This window comes from Eleginops maclovinus, chromosome 12, assembly GCF_036324505.1.
Source record: "Eleginops maclovinus isolate JMC-PN-2008 ecotype Puerto Natales chromosome 12, JC_Emac_rtc_rv5, whole genome shotgun sequence".
NCBI classification, from domain to species: Eukaryota; Metazoa; Chordata; class Actinopteri; order Perciformes; family Eleginopidae; genus Eleginops; species Eleginops maclovinus.
Genome location: NC_086360.1, coordinates 17,789,238 through 17,810,661, shown reverse-complemented (window position 1 = coordinate 17,810,661; position 21,424 = coordinate 17,789,238). Strand labels below are relative to the sequence as shown.

The 21,424-nt window shown below is 40.5% G+C and overlaps 1 protein-coding gene across 1 annotated transcript; it reads right to left on the bottom strand.

Annotated features, from left to right (window-relative positions):
* Positions 1–2,129: 2,129 nt before the first annotated feature.
* mfsd3 (major facilitator superfamily domain containing 3) lies at positions 2,130–21,329 on the bottom strand. The gene is made up of 6 exons (XM_063898384.1): positions 21,239–21,329; positions 19,932–20,754; positions 12,091–12,238; positions 7,359–7,459; positions 5,274–5,383; positions 2,130–3,213 (listed from the first exon to the last, which is right to left on the bottom strand). Exons 2-6 carry the CDS (start codon positions 20,638–20,640, stop codon positions 3,007–3,009), a joined length of 1,275 nt encoding a protein of 424 aa, XP_063754454.1. The 5' UTR covers positions 20,641–20,754; positions 21,239–21,329; the 3' UTR covers positions 2,130–3,006.
* Positions 21,330–21,424: the final 95 nt, after the last annotated feature.

Below are 21,424 nucleotides of genomic sequence, written 5' to 3'. Positions count from 1 at the left end.
TTAGTAAAGCTTGATACTGTATATGCATAGCCAGAAACTATTTGTAGCACATTTGGATGTTTACTTTGAATTATTCCTTTCTTTGTCTACGCATACCGTGTACTGCGATAATCTTTTTAGGTGTAAGGTACATTTTGTATTCAAACAAACGCCTGGCAAACTGAGCCTCTTTTTCAAATCTTATGCAATTTCCATTACTGTTACTATTCTACGAAGTTCCAAGTCGTGATGTGAGGCAACAAGCACAGCAAATCCACCAATCTATCACTACAATGGTGGCCATGGCAGGGAGCGTGGCCCAGAGACACGCACTCTCTCCACGGGGGGTTTCTGCCAATCTGGCAACCGCAGTGGGAGGTCTCACTCTCATCAACGCTGTAGGATCCAGACCACTTGTCTACCTTTTCTCACTCTCGTCTGCAAACAGGCTTTAAAATGAAGCTAGCAAATTATGTGTCTGCAGATAACACATGCATATTGTTTAATTTAGTTCTACTGCAACTACTTTTCTCAGGAGAAGAAGTCCCAATGAAAACGGTTTACAGCGTAAAAAGAGATTGTAAATGTTGCTGTTAAGTGTTAGAAATGTAATGTTTAATCACTAGTACAGTTGGATTAATTATGTGTGGATGGCATTTGTTCTACCTTTTTTTATTATTATCATACATACACTTAAGAGCTGAGAATTAAAGGAGTTTTTTAGCTTGGAAACAGGAATTGATGAACAATCGCTCCACATAGTTAATCAACCAGCTGTCCTGAAGGTTTTGGTTGTATCACATGGTCTAAGTTTGCCTCGTCAAACGTTTATATTAAAAATGTATCAACATCTTTTGTTTTATGAGAACCAGGTAAAACCCATCTGCTGGGGTTACAATTAGAGCTTGAGAACAGCTACTGAATGGAAATCAGCAAAGAAAACAATCTTGTGCTCCAAAAGGTCAAGATTGCATGAAAAAAAAACATTTTTAAATCTGAATTAACCTGGTATTTGTGAAGTCTAAAAGAAACAGTTGTATCTTGTCTTGATAAATTTATAAAATCTCCTATTACAAAACAAGGCTGCATTGTAAAGTAAGGTAAAGAAGCCCTCCCTTTTTTACATACAACAAACACCTCAGCAAGTTTAGATGACACAATGCAGTGGGCTTGTGGCTCATATGACTTTCCAAAAGACACCCAACTAAACTTCTCCACTCTCGCTCTTGTCTTAGAATGGTGAGAGGATAAAACATAAGCCTCTCTCTGCAAACCCTCCCTCTCTATCCCTACATTGACTCTCCCGCTATACAAACAGTACGCCCAGATAATGAGGGTGGATGAGAAAGTGTAAAGTGGAGGTGTATTGAGGCGCTGTGTAAGCTGGCCTAATCCTCCTTCACAGCATTTGTTGTGTCATTAGATCTGTATGGCTTGTGGATCCTGTGACACGGGCCCTATTCACTCTTGTAGCCCTTAGCCAGTGCACTTCGGAGAGCCAGGGTTTTGTTCGATCTGCTATAAGCCACAGCGGATTTCCAAAGGTGAGATCGTTCTCAAAAACCACACAGCACCTCTCCCCTGGGGACAGAAATGTAGTAAATATCTGGAGGAAAATACCAGAAGTGACACAAAAAGACACCAGATTGTAAGATTCACTCAGCAGCTTTTTATTTGTTGTGCAAATCTCATGACAGACCTGGATACACGGGTAAACCAGTAATGATGTAATATGGCATCCCTTTTATTAATGTGTGTGAAAGCAGGTTTATTTTGGCTATATTTGCTGAGACTATGTAAATCAACCCATTGCTGCTTTATCTGTCAGTCTGCTCAATAATCAATATTTAGACTTATTTTCTATGAATATGTTCACCTACATAGCCTGGTGGAAAGAAATAACAATACTTTATGCTGTTGTTTAAAATTAAAGCTTTGAGAATTATAATATATAGCCTACAGTACCATGAAAAGTAACAGTGTGTTTACATATTATGGACATTTTTAAAACCTAAAAAAAACCTGACTGCAGTTTGCCAGTGGTATTGGCCTTGAAGATTCTTATTTATTAAAAAGATAAGACAAGATGGCACCATGCAGTGTGTAAGGCTTTCCTACAAGAAATAAGCTGTCAGGGTTGACCTATGCAATTCCAAAGAGAAAGGGATTTTATTCTGTAAATCTGAGGTTATTTATACACAACAAACACTCCTCATTCTACAGCTGCATGTCTTTTTATTCCCTTTGAAACAGACAAACAATAAAACAATCTGCCGTCATTGCAAACCTACTTTAGCCAACTGTTGTCGCTTAGGTAAAATGTGTGGAAACTATTCATCTTGAATGAGTGTAAGCTCTACTGGCAGCTACTGTACATTTGCCTCCTGTGCGTCGTACCTTACAGTGCTGATACGAGGTAGTAGAGATTTATTCATCTTGAAATGTAAACCATACAATTGAGGAGACGACAAACATATTCATACAGTATGATAGAACAAGCATCATAAGTAGCGATATTGCTTTTGGCTTCTGCTCTTATTGCTGGCTTATTAAAACATTAAAATGGCTCAGATGATAAAGAACAGCTTTGATTTTGTTTCCCAAAGTACTCCTCAACTCTCAATACAGTACTCTCGACAGCCAATCATCAACTCAACGGATGCACCAATCTCATTCTGTCCAGAAAACGTAATACTCAATGCGCTCGTCCTCACGCTGCTGTCAATATTAAGACTTTTCCAGGCATTTCAAATGCAAAATAAATACAAAATAAGGCCAGTTTGCTAGGGAAATGACAATTGTGCAAGTTGAAAACCAAAAAAAGCACACTGCATTAGAGCACTTAACCGCATGGCTGATTTCTCCTTAAAAATGGCAAAAAGTCAACGTACTCAAGATCTTCTAGACGTATATTTAATTTGCTGAAGTCATAAGTGTTATATTTAATTGGGATTCAGGGACTTTGAAGCGCCAAACTCAAGTTATGTCAGCACGTTTTCAGCACCTGCAGACGCCCCGATCCTGATCTCACTTAGGCTGCTCTTTGAGCTGGTGTTCCCTGAGAGCACCAGTGAAGGTGGCCGTCCACACATGCAGGGCCGTCCCGGCGGAGAGGGTGAGGAAGAAGAGGAAGGCCACTTGAAAACCAAACCAATCCACCACGCCTCCGGCCAGAGCACTGAACATCAGCTTCCCCAGCACCTCCAGAGTGGCCAGGAAACTGTAGTGGGTCGACTAACGGGAGAGACGAAAAGAGGGGAGGAATGGTGAGAAAAGTGAGAAAGAGGAGACGGTGAAGGAGAGGGAAGTGAGCAGAGAAAAAGGGTACGTTGTAAGCAAGGAGGGAGTAGTCAATGGGATAGTCCTCTTTTCAACTCATCACTTAATGTTTTAAAAACTTTAATAAGATTTATCAGCAACAACAGACACAGGCAAGCACAAGTGTGATTTTCAGGATTAAGTAAACGAGGAAGGGATGATAGATGAGAAAAATAAAGAAATAAAATACACTGGAAGCCTGAAAGAGAAAGCGTGAGATCATGGCCTCAGACGATGGACTGAAGCCAAATGAAGACGAGCATCTGATCCTCGCCGAAAGGCTTTCACAAACGGAGAGAGAGACAGAGACGAAGATGACCTAAGCTTAAGCCTCCTCCTCTTCAGCTGAGACAGGTAACTAACTAAACAGAAGCTCTCTAGTGACACCTCGACAATCTCCTGAACTCATTTATTAATTAAGCTTGAGACACTTTTTTATAACAAATGCATGTTATCTTTTGAATGAATATAGATTAAATGTGTAAGTAATACTGTTACATGTTGGCATACAAATTACTTTTTCTCTGCATTATAGAAGAAAAAATACAGCATCAAAACGTATTTGATTTTGATGTTCTTGGTGTAAACTCACCATGTGTATTACTATACATTCAGAAATAATAATGCAGGCTTCTTTTTAACAGATAAAATGTGTTTCTGCTGTCCACCATTCCTATTTGCATTTCAGAAGTAGAGCTGCAGCGATGTCTTGAAGACTTAAAAGTAGATGGACAGTAAATGAATCGATATCTTCGTTGACAATCGATTAATAATTATTATATGAGCAGAATTTAATGTTGTACTGTTTGTCAGGTAAATCCAGACATATTCTCCACGATCACCTAGGAAAAGTGTGATGGAAATGCTTCCCTTTTAATGGACATTTTGTAGTGAAAACTATTAATAAGTTCATAGTTCCAGACCACAATCCCTACAGAATGTATCTTCCTCATAATGAAATGAGTAAGTGTTTAGGAGCTGCTTGTGTGTTTTAGCCGGCTGTGGTCTGCATGCTGAGGTAGAGAGCTCTGAGAGCCGGATTGACCACCGCTAAGTGGAGTGCCTTTATTCTGAGCAACTTGTTTAACAGATTGGGTTTCTTTCTCCTGGGGATCGTTAACAAGCACTCACACGATCAGCTTTCTGTCACAGGATAGCACTACCTTCAATGACACACACATACACACACAACGAGCACAGGCTCCCCCCTCCTGAGTGCGGGTACACACACACCCACTGATGCTCACACTGACATAATAACAAGCAAACAGTACATGTGTCATGAGAACCTCTCAAATTAACCGTGGTTCTCATCATCTCATGTTGTGATTGGTCCTCTCCTGTTATTTATTTTAACAGTAACCAGATCCTGATATCTGTGCTGCAGCCTGTGATTTGTTTCCCCTTATTTCCCCACCACTTTGAAGAGTGACAGCAATTTAAATGATAATTTGTCACCTTCAGAGATTGACTGAGTGATCTCTGTGTAAACAGCGATTACCTCCAGGCGACGATGGCCCAGTTACGACTGGGACAAAAGGAGTTATGTCAAAGAGGAGGAAGAAAATGAGAGAGGAGAGGAAAAGGTCAGAGAGCGTTTAAAGGACTACCGAATGACAAAGACGTAAAGTGAGGTGGTAGGAGGGACGGAAAATAAGAATAGAAAAAAGCAATGAATAGAAACTAGGTCTGAGATTTTCCAGGTGGCAACAGCTGATGAGAACTGACAGCTGAAGGTGACTAGGTGTGGTAATGCTGAGGATAACTAAGGACAAGCAAAGGAAATGGCCTAACATGTCACAAAAGCACAATTAAACCAAGACAGAAGGGAGGAAAGAAGGGAATGTCAAAGAGGGTCACATAACACAAAAGAACAAGACAATTAATACTGAACACACGTGACTAGAGAGATGAATTATAACATAGCAGCAGCCGGGGTCTCCAGAAAAGGAAGCTATGTATAGAGTCTGCTTTACCTGAATGCTTTCCTCTGCCCTCTGAGTACAATGCATCATGGTAGTGAAGGTGAGCGTGGTGATGAGGCCACCCAGGAAGTGCTGAACACTCATACTCAGGACGGCCATACCTGCAAGAGTGAACACACACAAGCAAGATCAAGCAACAACAGGCACAAAACATCTGAGTGCAACTGTTGGGTTTTTATGAAAAACGCAGAAAACTATCGGTGTTATACTATCGTCTGCGCTGCTACACTTCTCACTATACTATTCTATGTAGAAGTCAAAGTAAGGAGACAAGCAGTGAGAACCGGTAAGTCTTCCCTCCATTCTCCCCCCCTCATCCCCAAAACACATGTAGTGTATCCTCTGAGGGGAAGTGGCAGAGCGGTGTTAGTGGAAACACAGAGGAACCACACAGCCTATCTGTCTCTGCTCCCACTAACACTGAATTATTCACTCAAGCTGCCAGAGTTTTTCCCGAATAAGACTCTTCAGTCAGCGACACAAGACTGTTGGAGTCACACAGAAACTGCGACTGATCACACTGCAGAGTGAGAAGCGGAGGGTTATCATGTAATATTGAACAATCTGAAACTGAATGTTTTCCCGTGTTTTTTTTTTTCTTGGTTGAGTTTGCCTGAAATCTTTGTTCTGGGTTTAAAGCAAAGGGGGGAGAGGCCTCAACTTTCAGTCTGAGAGGCTTGATAGGGGAACAGACGACTCAGACGGAGATAAATGGCACGGATCTGAATCCCAAAAGCTTTGCGACTGGCTGTGAAACAGAATCAGATGTGTCATTCAGAAATGAATAACTGAATGGCTCTATGGGGAGAAAGACAGCACCTGTCTATCAATGTCCTGTGCATCACTCCTGTGTGGTACTTATACTGAACAACCGACTCGTGTAGTTGCAATGTAGGCCTATGGTTCACGACCTTTCTGTTGCTGTGTCCATATATTTCAGTAACTTTCAAAAAGCAGTTCTGAAGTGTGTATGTGGGAGAAAGGACACAGAGTTTGAATCTGTTTCTGTCTCTCTATTTCAATATATTTAGAAATATTTATTTTTTATAAAGACTGCTTTAAGGACAGTTTGGTGAAAGCCCAATAAAAAATGTTTTATGTTATCATTTTTTTAAATGTTCTATTTATATTGTGTCACACAATTACATACCACACAAGGAACGGCATCAGTAATTCAATCCAAAGATGTACAGCTTTTACTGCTAAGATATACATCTACTGTCAAACTGTGCTGTACAGATATTAACTAACTCAAATATCAAATTACACACAGGCCAGCTAAGCGGACATAAGTCAGCTACACTATGGACACCACACACCTTATGTCACAAATATCCAGGGGGCTGAACACAGTTGCACCAACACCCCAACACAATAGCAGAGTTGGCTCACTCGATGCTAAAGACCATACTATGTTGTATTTTTGAGTGGCTTAAAGACAGTGTTTTGAAAGTGTAGTAGTGACCATTGTTTCCATTTCTCACTGTAATGTTTCTGTTTTTGGTGTCCATCATCATGACATTGAAATCATTTTATAAGACTGTAGTGTTAACGACTGATTGAGTTGCACAATCATCCTAAAAAACGAATCCTGTAATTCATAAACAAGATTTTTTTTCTCAAGAGAGGTTCATCTCTCTTTACCTAATCTAATAAAGTGATATGTGACAATTTGTATGTGTTTATCATCCATTCACATTTGTATCGTAAAGCTGTGTACATATGTACATGTATCTGCATGGTAATGTGTTTAATCAGCAAACTAACAGGTCAAATGAGGACTGCATGTGTTTTTTGTTAAGACCTTGAAAGTGTAAATATGTAAATCTACAGAATTCAATAAACATGTGGTGTGCTGATACACAATTTATGGAGAAGCATAGAACACCAACAGGGCCACTCGGTTTTAGTTAAGGGAGTGTTTTTTGTGTGCTGTGATATAGGTAATTATTCCTTCATCAGCTGCTTAAATGTACATCAGAGCACCAACAAAACCGAACTGGATCTTTATAGGACCATTGCAATTGGTGATATGTGTGGGAAACCGGGTGTCTGGGATCGATTTCAGTCACTCACCTTTCATGAGTGGCGATGGTTCCAGGATAGTGAGTAGAGAGCTCTGAAAGACCATGCTGATGGTTCGCAGGACAAACACCCGTCGCATCAGAGCCCCGATGCTAAGGAGGGAGCAGCAAACAAGCCAAATATCAGAGAGAACAACTTTGAAGTATGAGGTGTTGTTGATGAGCAGTGTGGCATGTGGTGCCAGTGGCTCAAGGCTCTTATCATTACATTCTGCATTTCTTTTCAAACACACATGCATGCCCACACACAGTAATAGTGTGCACATACTTAAGTAAACAAGTCCCCAGACACTAATTGATTCCCTGTTAGTGTAAGAAAATCATCCCCCTGTGGGTTTGCTTCGTGACGTAATCAATAACCTAAGGAGATCCCCAGCATGAGGACGATAATTAATCACTGTTAACACACGGGCACACACACACAAACACATACAGATGCGCACTCGCACTGTTGTGTGACATCAGGGATTAACAATGCCAATCACTCAGAGGATGCCTGCCACTCAAAGGACTGTGTGTGTGTTTGTTTGTTTTTTTGCATGTAATTATTTATGTGTAAAAAAGACTGTGAGGAACAAGGAGCCTGTCACACAAAGCAGGGTATCTGATTAAGTTGGATAAGAGCACTGAGTAAACAGTTTCAGTCCATGATGGAGATTTAAAGTTCACTGTTCGTTTCGGCAAAGTTTACTGGTTAAATGTTTTCACCAGCATCAAGAGGTAGTTAGAGATGAGGCCGTCATTCAACTCTAATCCAACCTGATGAATACCAGTATGCCCTTGTTGACCCTGCTCTGACTGTTCGGCTGTTAACATCTCGATTCACTGTTGACTCAATGCTCTTTTAAGCATCATGCAGGACAATCTAAAATAGGTGCAGTGACAGAAAAAACCTGTTGATATTTCCAAGAACGCACTGCAAGTCTGTTGCTTTTTGACCGTCATGTGTGTGATCATACTGTATAGATGATTTAGGAATCATGCATCTGAATGTTTCCTATATTTCATAATGGACGATAGAAATGTGACAGAAAATGATATGAGAGAGAACAGCTGACATGCAGAAAAGTTCCCTGACCAGGTACAATATGATTATATAGTCAAGGGCAATGGTTTACGGATATTTGAACTTCAAAATATTCATTAAAATGTAAAAAAGAAAATCACAATTGCATACAGACCAAGATAGGGTCTTAAAAAAATACTGTTGCTTTTACAATTGATTTATTGATTATCAGAATAGTTACATATCAATTTCCTGTAGAACATCTGAAACAATAATCTAACAGTCGAAGTGTGTTTCACCAAAAAGCCCCGAAAACACAGACAATCACAAACACTACTTCTCTCTCCAATTCCACGACAAATAAACTCATGTCTGAGATTAAAAATTGACCAGTATCACAGAAAACTGTTTTGGAAAAGACATACGAAGACAATTGTTAGTCAACACTTTGTCTGACTAATTCATTTAAGTAATTTCAAAGATAGAAAACATCTCGGACATCTAACACATATCCGGTACCACAGATGAAGTACAACCTTAAAGCAACTGGATTCCTTCAATTGCACTTTTTTATCTCTCCGCAAAACCCACTCCCCCCTCTCTCTCTCCTCTCCTCTCTGCCCAGCCTTTCCGAGTCTCTCTACTGGAAAACCAATCCTGCATCATTCACATGCTAAAGACGTTATTCTCTATGCTGCCCCTTTACCTCCCTTCTCAATGACAGTCTTTCATATCACGCACTCTCAGGAGAGGCTGAGGTGCGTGTGTGTGTGTGTGTGTGTGTGTGTGTGTGTGTGTGTGTGTGTGTGTGTGTGTGTGTGTGTGTGAGAAAAAGAACCAGCCTAGCTGCCACCTCACACGGGCCAGGCCCGGATAAGAATAGCGATGTTCTCGGGTTGCCAGTGGCGGTTTGTAAGGAGGGTCACTCACTGACCACTCAGCCGTTTCTGATGGTGGGGAGGATAAAACCTTCCAAGTTAGCTTTTAGAGGCGGGACCCCAGCCTGGCGAACAGGCCTGTCTGTGTCTGTGTGTGTGTGTTTGTGTGTGTGGAAACCTTGGAAATTAGTTTCTCCCCTGCTCTGATTCATCATCTGTCACAGTACAATTCCAGGTCAAATAAGGTGACTTACGAATTCACCAGGTTGCAGCGTCATATATGGGCTGAAATAGTTGACTGTTTTCTTGTTTTAAATGCTTTAAAATCAATAAAATGCAAGTTTCCACCTATTATTTACCAACACAGACACACACACAAAAACTGATGGCAGAAGCCGAAACTAATAAAGACAGACACACTGCCTCTTAACACTCTCAGACTTTTGAGTGTGAATGTCTTTTAAGACTGCGTCTAACTGCCAGAAAACTTCAAACTACATTTTTACTGCCTTTGCAAGTTATCGAGTCCTTTACAAGTGAGAGAGAGAGAGAGAGAGAGAGAGAGAGAGAGAGAGAGAGAGAGAGAGAGAGGGTGAGAGTGAAAGATCAAAAGCCAAAGTATGACAATGACATCTTTTGAAAGTGCTTTCTTTCCTTAGAAAAATGTTGCCTTTGGAGACTTGCTCTGTGTTAGCTAGTGTCATTTTACAAGAGAAAACGAGGAAGCCAGTTGAAAACACAACAGGAACAAAAAACACGTATCATCCTTAAGGGGAAACTCAGTGTTTTTTTTTTTAACCTATACTCCAATTTGTCCGTGTTGTGTATCTAAGCAAACATGTCTGAAATTGTTTCAGAATTAAGCGAGAGCACTACAAAGGGGGATCAAAAACCGGGCCACTGACAAGCTGAGATTATAAGTGTCCGTCATTATAAAAAGGATCATATCGAGAAAAGAAAATAGTTCATCACATGCCAAGTTTTGCTCAGGTCTCGTTCTGAAATGTTGAGGGTGTGGCACCAAACACATTTTCTAGATAACACTCCTGTCTCCAACTCTGAAAAAACATTTTCATCGTTGTCTTCTCGAAACAAGTCCTCTTTTGTGAGATTTTTCTTGGAGTGAGACTTGGTTATACACAATATCAAAACAGATCGGAACAAGCGAAAGGGAAATAATTAGTTTACATCTGAGACGGGTCCTTTCTATAATGATATCAGACACTAATAATCACAACATTAGCCTGTCAGCGGCAGAAACCAGCAGTTCTAGTTGACGTACATTGACCTTTGTTATTTTCCACATGTTGGTGCTCTGCAGAAACACACAGTATGGGAACCATCCCACCATCCTTTATGAAGGCATTGTTGTTATAAATAGCTCCCATTACATCACACTGGCCATAGGCAGGGCTGAGCTATGATGTGATCCTAGTGCAAGCAGACGTAAAACCTTATGTAACGATTGTCAGGCCCAAATGGCACAGTGTCAATATGCTGAAGAGGAAAACATGTAAAGGTTAGATATAATCATAGCAAAACAAGTTAATGTTGTAATAAATCTAATGCTTCTCGTCAGTATTGTAATGTTGCATCCACTGGATTTTTGAAACTGTATACTTTTGCCAAATGACCATGTTTAAGGAAAATACCACAAATCACCATAATACATCTTATAATACAGCCCTTTTGGTTTCTTCTTGTAAACGTAAGAGTCGAAATCAACTATATTTGAACGTTGTCTCTATGATCAAACCCTGAGAGGTGTGTATGTGTGTTTGAGTGTGAGCGCATGAATGTGTGTGATGGATTGGCTGCTCATGCTGTTCTCAAACCACACACCAGACACAGGGGGTCCCTGAGCTCTCAAAAAAGGCTATGTTTACTTAAATTACTGTACACACAAAGTCAGGGGAGACGGGAAGAAACACACACCACTCAAGCCATGAAGAGTAATACAATTAATTAAAACTAGAAGAACCGCCCAGGGTGATAACGTAATGAAGGAAAAAAGCTACAGGAAAGAAGAAGAAGAAGAAGTAGTGTAAATAAAAGCTTGGAGGAGAAATAGGAAGAGCAGAAGGATGAAGACGAAGATGATGATGATGGGACTGTAACATCTGATGAAATGAAAGCAACAGTGTAATGTTGTTGTGTATGTTCCTGTGGTGCAGTGAACTGGACCTTATCAATCTTTACTTGGTCCCCACTGTTAGAAACTCTTGACCAGCTTTAAAAACATCAGAGCCAACATTTATCTTTGGCTTTACGACTGGCTTGTTCCTAAAGACTGTAAACTTTTCATCTTTCTCAATGCAATCGGAATAATTTCTCAGAGATCTAAAAAAGTAACCACAGGGGCTAGTCAATTTTCACATTTGTGTGTGGATGCTAGAGCTGAAACATTTAGTCAATTGACAGAAACAACCATTTTAAATCATCAATAAATTGCAAATGGCCAATAATAACGTGGTTTAAACTCCCAAATGTTTTGCTTGTTTTTATTGTCTACAGTCAATGTAATTCTTGTCATGCATTTTTTGTGTATCAACATTTTTGTATAACAAATTACTTGATTCATTGAGGTATATAAGTGGCAGATATATCCATAATTAAATGGTTTGTTAGTTGCAACCAAATTATTATTGATCAAAAAAAGGATTTGGTTAAAAAGGCATAAAATACATACTTTGAGTGTAAAATCTTTTATTTCTCAGGGATTTCCCCGAGCACTACTACACTGTATTTTAAAACCCTGCAAAATGATAGTACAGATTCAATAATAGTGCCATAAAAACTGGTGAAACAGTCGAGAGAGTGAAGGCGTTGAGAAAGGCTACCTGAACTGAGCGAGCAGCAGGCCTCCGAGAGAAGAGCCGCAGATGGAGAAGCCCATCGCGATGACGCCGTTCCAGAAACCGAGCTCCCTGGCGGTCATGTGATGATCCAACAGGAAGAGAGGAAACATGGTGACTGCACCCTGCTCACCTGTTATAGTGGACAAAAAGGAAAGATCATGAGAAGGAAGAAGATGAGGGATACAGGGAGAAGAAGAGGCAAAAAGGGAAGCACATCAGGGACTGGAATTAGTTATTCAGCCAGATCATATACAATCAATACACCACATATTTTATACTGTGTGTCTCTGACTAAGCATAACTATTTTACAGTAAATATGTGAGACACACACCACATACACACACTTTTTCCAATCACAGTGAAACAGATGAGCATGTTGTAGCAAACTGTTTAGCCTGCAAGACTGAACAACATGGTTTTCCTGAGATGACAACTGCAGAATCAAATGCAGCACACCAACACGCAGCGCACCTAGGCCTATTCCTGGAAAGTGTCAATAATAGATGCCTGACAAGAAAAAGAATACCCTCAGTCACTTTATCAAACGGGGGCCTAGCAATCTTCCTAAAGCACAAAAAGGGAAACACAACAAACACACAAAAACTTCCGCAGATGAAACAGACCTCACAAAGACCTTTCAGTCAAAATAAAAAGTTTCTGTCAGACAATAAGACTTTCTCTGTGAGGCGTTGAGTGTGGGGGTAATGTTCTGCTGAACATTACAGTAAAATATTCAGCGGCGTTGACGATACGCCATTATTATATTAATGGAGACTGACTTCAGAAAGACAGTGGGACCAAGGCGCTGCGTGAGTGACAGCTCGGCTCCCAGACTGCTGTCAAAGACGACGCAACACAACCGACGTCTCACTCACTCAGTCAGCCAGGAGACAAACAAAAATAGAGAAGGAGGGAAAAAAGGCAGATGAAACAGACTGAAATAAAAAAAATAATAAGAGAAAGTCAAGAAGCTCCCACTGATAGGGAGTGCAGCAGCAGAACGGGAGTGTCGCCGCTGTACCAGTGGCGTTTCAACCCAGCAGAAGGGTGGCTTAGGAAATGTGGATTTTCACTCCTGTCACTCACGTTTCTGCTGTTAATTTACACGTAATTAACACAGAATGCGTTGATCATGACAAAATTAAAGCCAATAAGATGTTTTTCAGATAAAGAAAAGCTTGTCCATTTTTTCTTTGATCCTCTACAAAATATATCTATCTTTGTTTTAATGCTATTGTAAAGCTATTAAATGTTTGTGCACCAAACAACAAAAAGAGGCCCATATTATCAAAAATAAGTTACAAAAATGAGGATAATTGTATTTTTGCATGTCCGTTTATTCAGTTTAAACCCTGTATTCCCTGTAGTCACAGATACGGATACACTGATAATATTAAGGATCCAGAGGTGGTCGCGTATGATTGCACCAGACTTGTGTGATTCAAACATTTACAATTATGTTCTTAAAAATGTCAAAATGCAATAAAATGAATGGGATCATTTCCTGTTGATGTAAAAAAGAGAGGCATGCACTGATGTATTCATTAAAACAACAAGAAAATAAATAATAACTGACTCAATCCAATCAATCACTTTCGCTCACAAACAAGATTTAGTTGGAGTAGAATTTTTGTACATTCAAAGCTTCATTCAATTGATGATTTTTGTTAGAGCCTTGAGCTACTATAGACAAACTGAAAAGTATGAATGTCGTCCGCACTGAGCTAGGCGATAAATGAGTTAATTTTAATGTTATTTTACAAACAAGCCAGCAGAATATGTGAATGTTACTCCTAAACCTATGAAATGTTGAATCCCAGGATGACAGACTTACATCTTTATAATATATCACATCACATTACTCTCACTCCGCACACCCTGTGGGAGCAGCACTGATACACTTACACCCTCTGTGCATTATTCACATTTTAATCTCCATCATATTCTGTGCTGAACTGTTTGGAGCTGAATCCACTGTGCAGTAACCATATTAGTCAAAATAAAGTAAACATTGGCAGCAGCGGTACCCATGATGCTCGGGTTGTTTACCCATGGTTCTGTGCTCCCGTTCCTGTCTGCCTGTTGTTTAGCTCAAAGCTCAGAGCGTTCACAGTCCTGCCTTCAACTAATTATTTCTTTAAAGAGCGAGGGGGAAGAGGGGGGTGGGGGGGGGTGTGCAGACAAACACAACCAGGCTGATTATTCCTTTCTATAAATATTCTCAAAGCAACAATTGTCCATTTCAGCTGGGATTTCATTAGACATCCGCAAAGATTAAACAAGCAGAGTGAAGGGGGGAAGGAGACAAGAAGGGTGGGACAAGAAGATGATAGGGAGGCAAGAGAGTGGGGAGAAAGGGGGAGAGAGGTGGTGGAGTAAAAGTCTATGATAGTCAATAATGATGAGAAAAGGAAATAAAGAAAGGGCAGAAAGAGGGACGGCAGTTAGTGAACAAGGGGCAAAGAGAAGATAGAAAAACAATGAGATGTAGAGCGGGAAATGACAGTCGTAGTGCTTTTATTTTTTTAAATAAATGAGTTTAACATGACAGGATAGAGAACAGCATGGGATGGAGACAGATAAAGACAGAACAAGAGGAGGGGGTGGATGAAGAGAGACATTGTTAGGAGGTTAGTGAAGAGGAAACAGAGGAGGGATGGCAGGCTCAAAGAAAACTCTGTTTATGTTTACATTAGAGGCAGACAGCACAGAGAGACAAAACAATTTAACACTGAGAGAAACAACAGTTTTATTTATCCCACTTATTCAAAGGTGCTGCATGACAAAATCAATCCTTTACGAGGCATTTATAGCAGAGAGGCAACCTGACACAAGGAGAGGAAGAACTATTATATTATTTTCCTTTTTCACCTTAACGTGTTGCTCTCCCATGAAAACTATGTACATCTGTAGTGATTTCAATCTTTTTAATAAAGAAATTAACAAGTCTTTCTGTATTTCGTTTACTTCCCAAGCTAAATAAACAATTAAACCTACAGTATTGTCTGAACAATTCGTCACTAAGCTGAAAAAACTTTTTTGTTAATCGGCCTAATGACTAGATGTAAAATGTTTACCAAAAACTGAATAGAGAAGCGTTGTTTTTTTGGCTAGTGCGATACAAATTTACTAGCCACTTTGCGCCCTGGTTACCCAAACATCTCAAATCTGATCATATCCCAGATGAGTCAGAGATGCTGAGTCGTTCAGTGTTACACTCTGTAGAATATTATTTTTACTACAGTTTTTTTTAGTAGCAGACTGGAAACAGATAGAAAGAGGGATGTGACTTGACTGATGGAATCAAACCAAGGACATTGTTGGCACCGTAAGTTACACTGTTTCTTACTGAGTCTTAAATATGCAATAATATATTTAATGTTATAATACTTAAGATTAGAAGCATTTTCAGATTCATAGCATTAAGGAAGGAATGAGAGATAAAGAATAGAGGCAGTTCTTCAGTCGTAGTTACCAAACATGCATCATGTCAACATCATTATTTGTTAACTTACATCATTACAAGTTTTGTGACATGGGTTTCATTAGTAATCGGCTAACAGCTTCACTGCACATACTGAAAACGTTAAATGGCACAAAACAGTAAAGAGGTCACTGTTTTAGCAGTGTGAACAGTGAGTTAAACTCAGAGTTGTCCGTGTGTGAATGTCGGGTGTTACTCAGAGGGATCACAGTTGGATAAGGGTGAGATAAGGGTGAGGTGAGGGTGAGAGGTCAATGAGGACAGTGGGGTCAGATCCTGAGGTCCCTGCTGCTGCTCAGACAAAAGAGCTGGCAGAGCAGGAGAGATCACTGAGGACACTCCTGCACAACCACATTATCACTGCCTGCCGAGAGCATGGTAAACAGAGACAGGCTCATACATACTACATGTTTCAGAACACACACACACACACACACACACACACACAAAAGTATGTGCACACACACCTTTCAGCTTTTAAGGCTCCCTAGGGACAAAACTAGTAAATAGAGCCCTGTCCATCCACACCTTCACAATATGTTTGTCCCATTTACACAGACACACAAGGAGCTCAATGTATTTCATTGTAGATGTCAAAGAGTTCTCTGTGGCCTCCGGGGGGTCATAAACAAGGGAAAATACACTTATCACCAGAACCTGCTAGGTTACTGGTGGATTCTGTTTGTTCTTCGTGTTAATTATCTCAGAAATGATCTAACATTAAAATCCATTCAGGGTTATAGAGTGAATCCACTAACCCGGTAAATGTCGATGATGTCTTAATGATTGCTGTTGGACCCTGGCTAGGCTACAAAATACATTTTTGGTTATAGAATTTGTTGTTTAGACAAAAAAAAAATAAGACTGCAGTGAATTTCAATTTGGTTGAATTTCTCAGAAATCCTCTCGCCTACAATTAATCTTATTTGTATTTTTCTAATGCTATTAAATGGTTGTGTGGATCATTTATTTAATATCAGTAAACTTAACAACCAAAAAGGCCCATATTTTTTAATATAACTAAATTATGTGGTCCTGTCTCTCGCAGGGCACCATGTGGCGGTTGTTCATTAATTCATCCTCTCCTTCAGCCTCACTCCCTGCAGTCCTTCTTTCTCCCCTCTACAAAATACCCACCACTCATTTCCTTCATATCTCAGTACTCCCTGACCTCCCCAAACCAACCATCATCCACTTCTGCTGATATCCCTTTCTCTGGAACGGCTCTGTGGACTGGAATATAGGTTAAATGTCAAATACTGGGATTCTCGATGTGTGGTCTAATTGGGTATGAATGAGTATAGGGGGTGAGCAGGTAAAATGTTTGTAATATATTGAGGACTAATATATGTTGCTGTATACAAATACAGCAACATATATCCTCAGTACCCTTTTGTAAACACTTCTCCGACTTCCTTAAAACCACCTAAAACACGTCGACAAGCTAAAAAAAGAAAAGAAAACATGAACTGTTGTCATGATGCATCTGAAACTAAACTGGGTGCAATACGCTATGAAACAGCACACAATACTTTTGATCACGGCTTTCCATTTCACTGTTCCCATGAACATGTCTACCTAAGCCTCCACTGTAGTCAACATACCCTCAGTTTCAAGATTACAGCTACAGACTATTAAGCCCAACAATTAATAAAGGTATGGTTGAAACTTATATTTCGACAAATCAATTCATATCGATGAGGTTCCTCTAATTATCTGGCAACCAAGTGTATTTCAACTTTAACTCTGGCAGCTGTCTTTTTTGGAGGAAATGGTTAAAGTGTTACAGCTTTTTTTTGGGTTCATCCATCCATTCCTCGGTCCACCTGCTCAGTTCCCAGGGAAAGCCACCATCAGGGTCCACCTCTGACCACCATCACTCTCTAGTCAAACATACAAGGATCTTAATCCCTACCTTTAAAAAGAACCAGTGTGCAACACTCCACCATGTGTATCTAAAACATTTTAAGTCAAAGCATTTAAGATGTTGACGGAAAAAGTGCAGTCAAATAATTATCCATTTTAAATTAACAAATTATAAACATAAACACTTTAATTTGTAATACTTTAAAAGATAATAATGATTACCATTTTAGCTATGTCTATTTAATGATTTTAGATACTTCACACGTCAGCACACAAGTAAACAGAGCTGCGTATCCCTGTGCATGAAAGCACAGAGTTATTGCAACTTGGACACTCCATTGTTTGCCTATTTTCTGCCCTTTTCTCCTTTTATTTTCTTGCTCCCCACATCCTCTGTCCCTCCTAGTCTACCCAGACAGCTCTCCCATCATGCCCGTGGCCTCAGATGGCACAGGGGTCACAGTTCAGAAACGAGGCTGCTGATGATTGGCCACAGCGTTGGACCGGGCGCAAACTCAGAGTTCATTAGGGATAGATTAGGGATAGATGAGCGAGAGGTGTGTGTGTGTGTGTGTGTGTGTGTGTGTGTGTGTGTGTGTGTGTGTGTGTGTGTGTGTGTGTGTGTGTGTGAAGCAGGGGGGGTTGTTCAGACAGGCAGATCACACAAACATACCCACACACCCCTTGCACAAAAACAATACTGTCTCACATAGGCAATTATGCTAGCACATCCCGGCCTTATCTAAAATATTACACAATGTTTTTCTCTCCTGCAAAGGTGGCAAATATTTAGACTGATATAAAGGGACATGCTAACACGTGACAAGGCAGTTAATGAATCTACAGAGAAATCACTTACAGTAATTCTTGTTGTTCTTGATGATGAGTGCATAATATGTGTGTGCGTGTACGGAGAGAGTGGGTTTTGTTTTTTTTTTGGGGGGGGGGGGTTGCTCCCTAGACAGATTAGGGGTTCCAGCCAGCCTTCATATTTTGTCTAGCAGTGTCGTCTGCTGGGGCTCATCCGATTACAGAGCCAGCCCGTAAAACACTCTCAAAAACACACGCACACACAATCTAAAAACAAAGGCATACATTCAAGCACACACACAAATGGATGCTATGCAAATGTGAGGAGTCAATTATATTCAAACCACCCACTTACACAAGCACACACACACACACACACACACACACACACACACACACACACACACACACACACACACACACACACACACACACACACACACACAGATAAACACATATCAGTGTGATGCGCCGTCTTCCATTTCGGTTTCTAAATGCAACAGACACAAAGACACTCTAATCCTTACATAATCCCCTTCTGCTAGCAAACACCAAACTCTGGTCATATCAACTCTCTCTCCCACACACACACACACACACAAGCTTAACTGATCCAAAACTACTTTAAATGTTGGGTTTCCTATTGGAACAAACTCATTCACATACAAAACTGTCCGCATGAGCGCAGTAAGCATTCATAGTGAATGAATTTAATCTTGTGAAAGTGCCTTAGGTTTGTGCTTTTTAACAGAGACATTCAAAACAATTGCTTTGTCTTTACCAAGTACGTGTTTTTTCGATGTGCACACAGGAACTGGTAAGGCACAATCACTTCCCAAACTTTTTCAATACATTCAACGCTGAGTTTAGTCCTCATGGACACACCAATAGAGACATCTAGTGGTGAGTTCATGGCCCTACAGGAAGGCAGGAATAAAACCAAAGAAAAATGGGACACCAAGTGACATTTAAGGAAATACTCATTTTCATTGCTGCAGAATGTTTTCCCTTTCTTTGTTTCTCTAGTTTGTGAACACAATGCAAATAAACACTGATGAGCTTATAAACTGGTCCCATTTTTAAGTAAATGAGCTTAGTTGTATACTCTTTTCTGTGCTTTTTCTTTCTCATCACACTTTTTTTCTTTAATGTTGTCGATTATGAGGATTCCATATAAGCTTGCAAATATAATTATAATTTCAACAATTGGTCCATTAATCAATGAGCTGATGGAAAGAACATGATTGGAACATATGTTGTAATTGATAATAGACTGTATCAATCAATTCTATCATTCTCTGGTTCGAGCCTCACCGAATTTGAGGATTTTTAGTTGTTTTTTTAATGTTTTTTTCCTCCATTTGCTGTCTATGGACACGGAATATAGTTGAATATTTGTAATTGTGTCCTTGAAAAATGTGATGGAAATTGAGAATTTTTAATTAAATTGTATAGATCATTTGACTCTACAAACAATAATGAAAATAATAACTACAAGCAGCCCTTGAATCAGATGAAGTTTCTTCAAGGAAGGTTCATACATATTATTAATTTCAGTCTTAATATTAGGTACAGAAGTAAAGGTGAATAACATGTTGGTCTCTTGTTTTAGAGTCTATTAATTTCTATGTAAACAAATGCTTGCATGTTATTCAGACTCACCTAGTTTGTATGTCAGCACATACAGGACGGTCCAGGGGGTGCCGGGCACCGCCAGCATCCTTCTCCACACTTTCCATGGCCACATAGAGTCTGCAGGCTGCCCTGCCCTCCTGCTGCCATCTGCATGCTGGCCCTTCACAGTCTCATCATCCAGCACAGGGGCCCCCCACACAAACAGAGCCACGCCTGCGTACACAAACGTCAGCAGCATAAACATCCAGCTCCATCCAGCCACGTCAATCACAGCCAGCAGCCCACCTCCGGCAAACACTGATCCAGCTTTATAGCCCACGACTTGGGCTGTGTTGCCCAGCCCCAGCTCCCCACGACCTTTCAACAACCCCACTGCAGCCCCATCTACAGCAATATCCTGGACAGAGGCCAAGGAGTTCATGGCCAAGAGGGTTCCCGCTACTCCCCAGATATGTGCTTCTGGGGCCAGGGCAGCACTGGTGAGGCATGTCAGAGCCAGCCCAGACACTGTCCCCACCAGCCAGCGTCGCTTGGATCCGACCCGGTCCACCAAAGGGGCCCAGAGCACCTTGAGGACCCATGGGAAGTAGAGGATCTTGGTGAAGCCGATGCGGGTGAGAGAGTGACCAGCTCCACGCAGGTAGACAGGAAGCAGGGAAGACTGGAGACCATAGGGAATGCCCTGGACAAAGTACAGCAGGCCCAGGAAGACTAGTTTGTCATTCATGATCTGCATCCACACGTGAACCCCTAACTGAGCAGACACTCCAGAGGTCCATTGGTCAGGTCATTGTCTAGATTGAAGCAGAGCTCTTCAAAGGGAATGGCTGACCCAGATGAACTGATTGACCTGAAATGAAAGAGTGTGCGTTTTAGATTTATGATGCTGAATGTATAATCTTGATGCAGAAGGGGCAACTAAAGACTGCCCCAGGTCCCACCAGCAGCCTTAAAAGGATGTGTCTGTGCTGCTGTATTATGCCCAGCTCAGTTATCAGTAACCATAACCCTAGGCTAACGCTAGCACCTCAAAGTCAAATGAATTATGGACCAAAACATCTTAATATTACCATGACCACGTGTGTTTACGTCATTCAATGTACAACAGAACACACACAAGCCTTTGCACCGTTGACGGTTTGATGTCAGTTAAAATATTAAGTTTAAATTCAAACTGACGTGTAGCTACCGTTAGCCATCTAGCTTTCTGTCATGCAAACCTTAGTGACGATCAGTTTAAAACCACATTTGTACAGCATGTCATAAAACTGGGGGTTGTGATAATATCAGAAAAGTACTTAAGAATCTGTTGTGAGATAAATATTTACACATACTGAGAGATAAAGTTGGTTAGCCTAGCGTTAGCTAACCGGAGAAGGTGCTCCGCTTGTTTATAGAAGTGCTGTATGAGCTATGAGGTTGCCAGGTCCTGTGATAGAAATCCCCTTTCTGCTTATGGCAAACCACGTGTGCTTTGTTTCTTTCTATTAACATAAGTTGATACATTTTCGGCTGCTGCA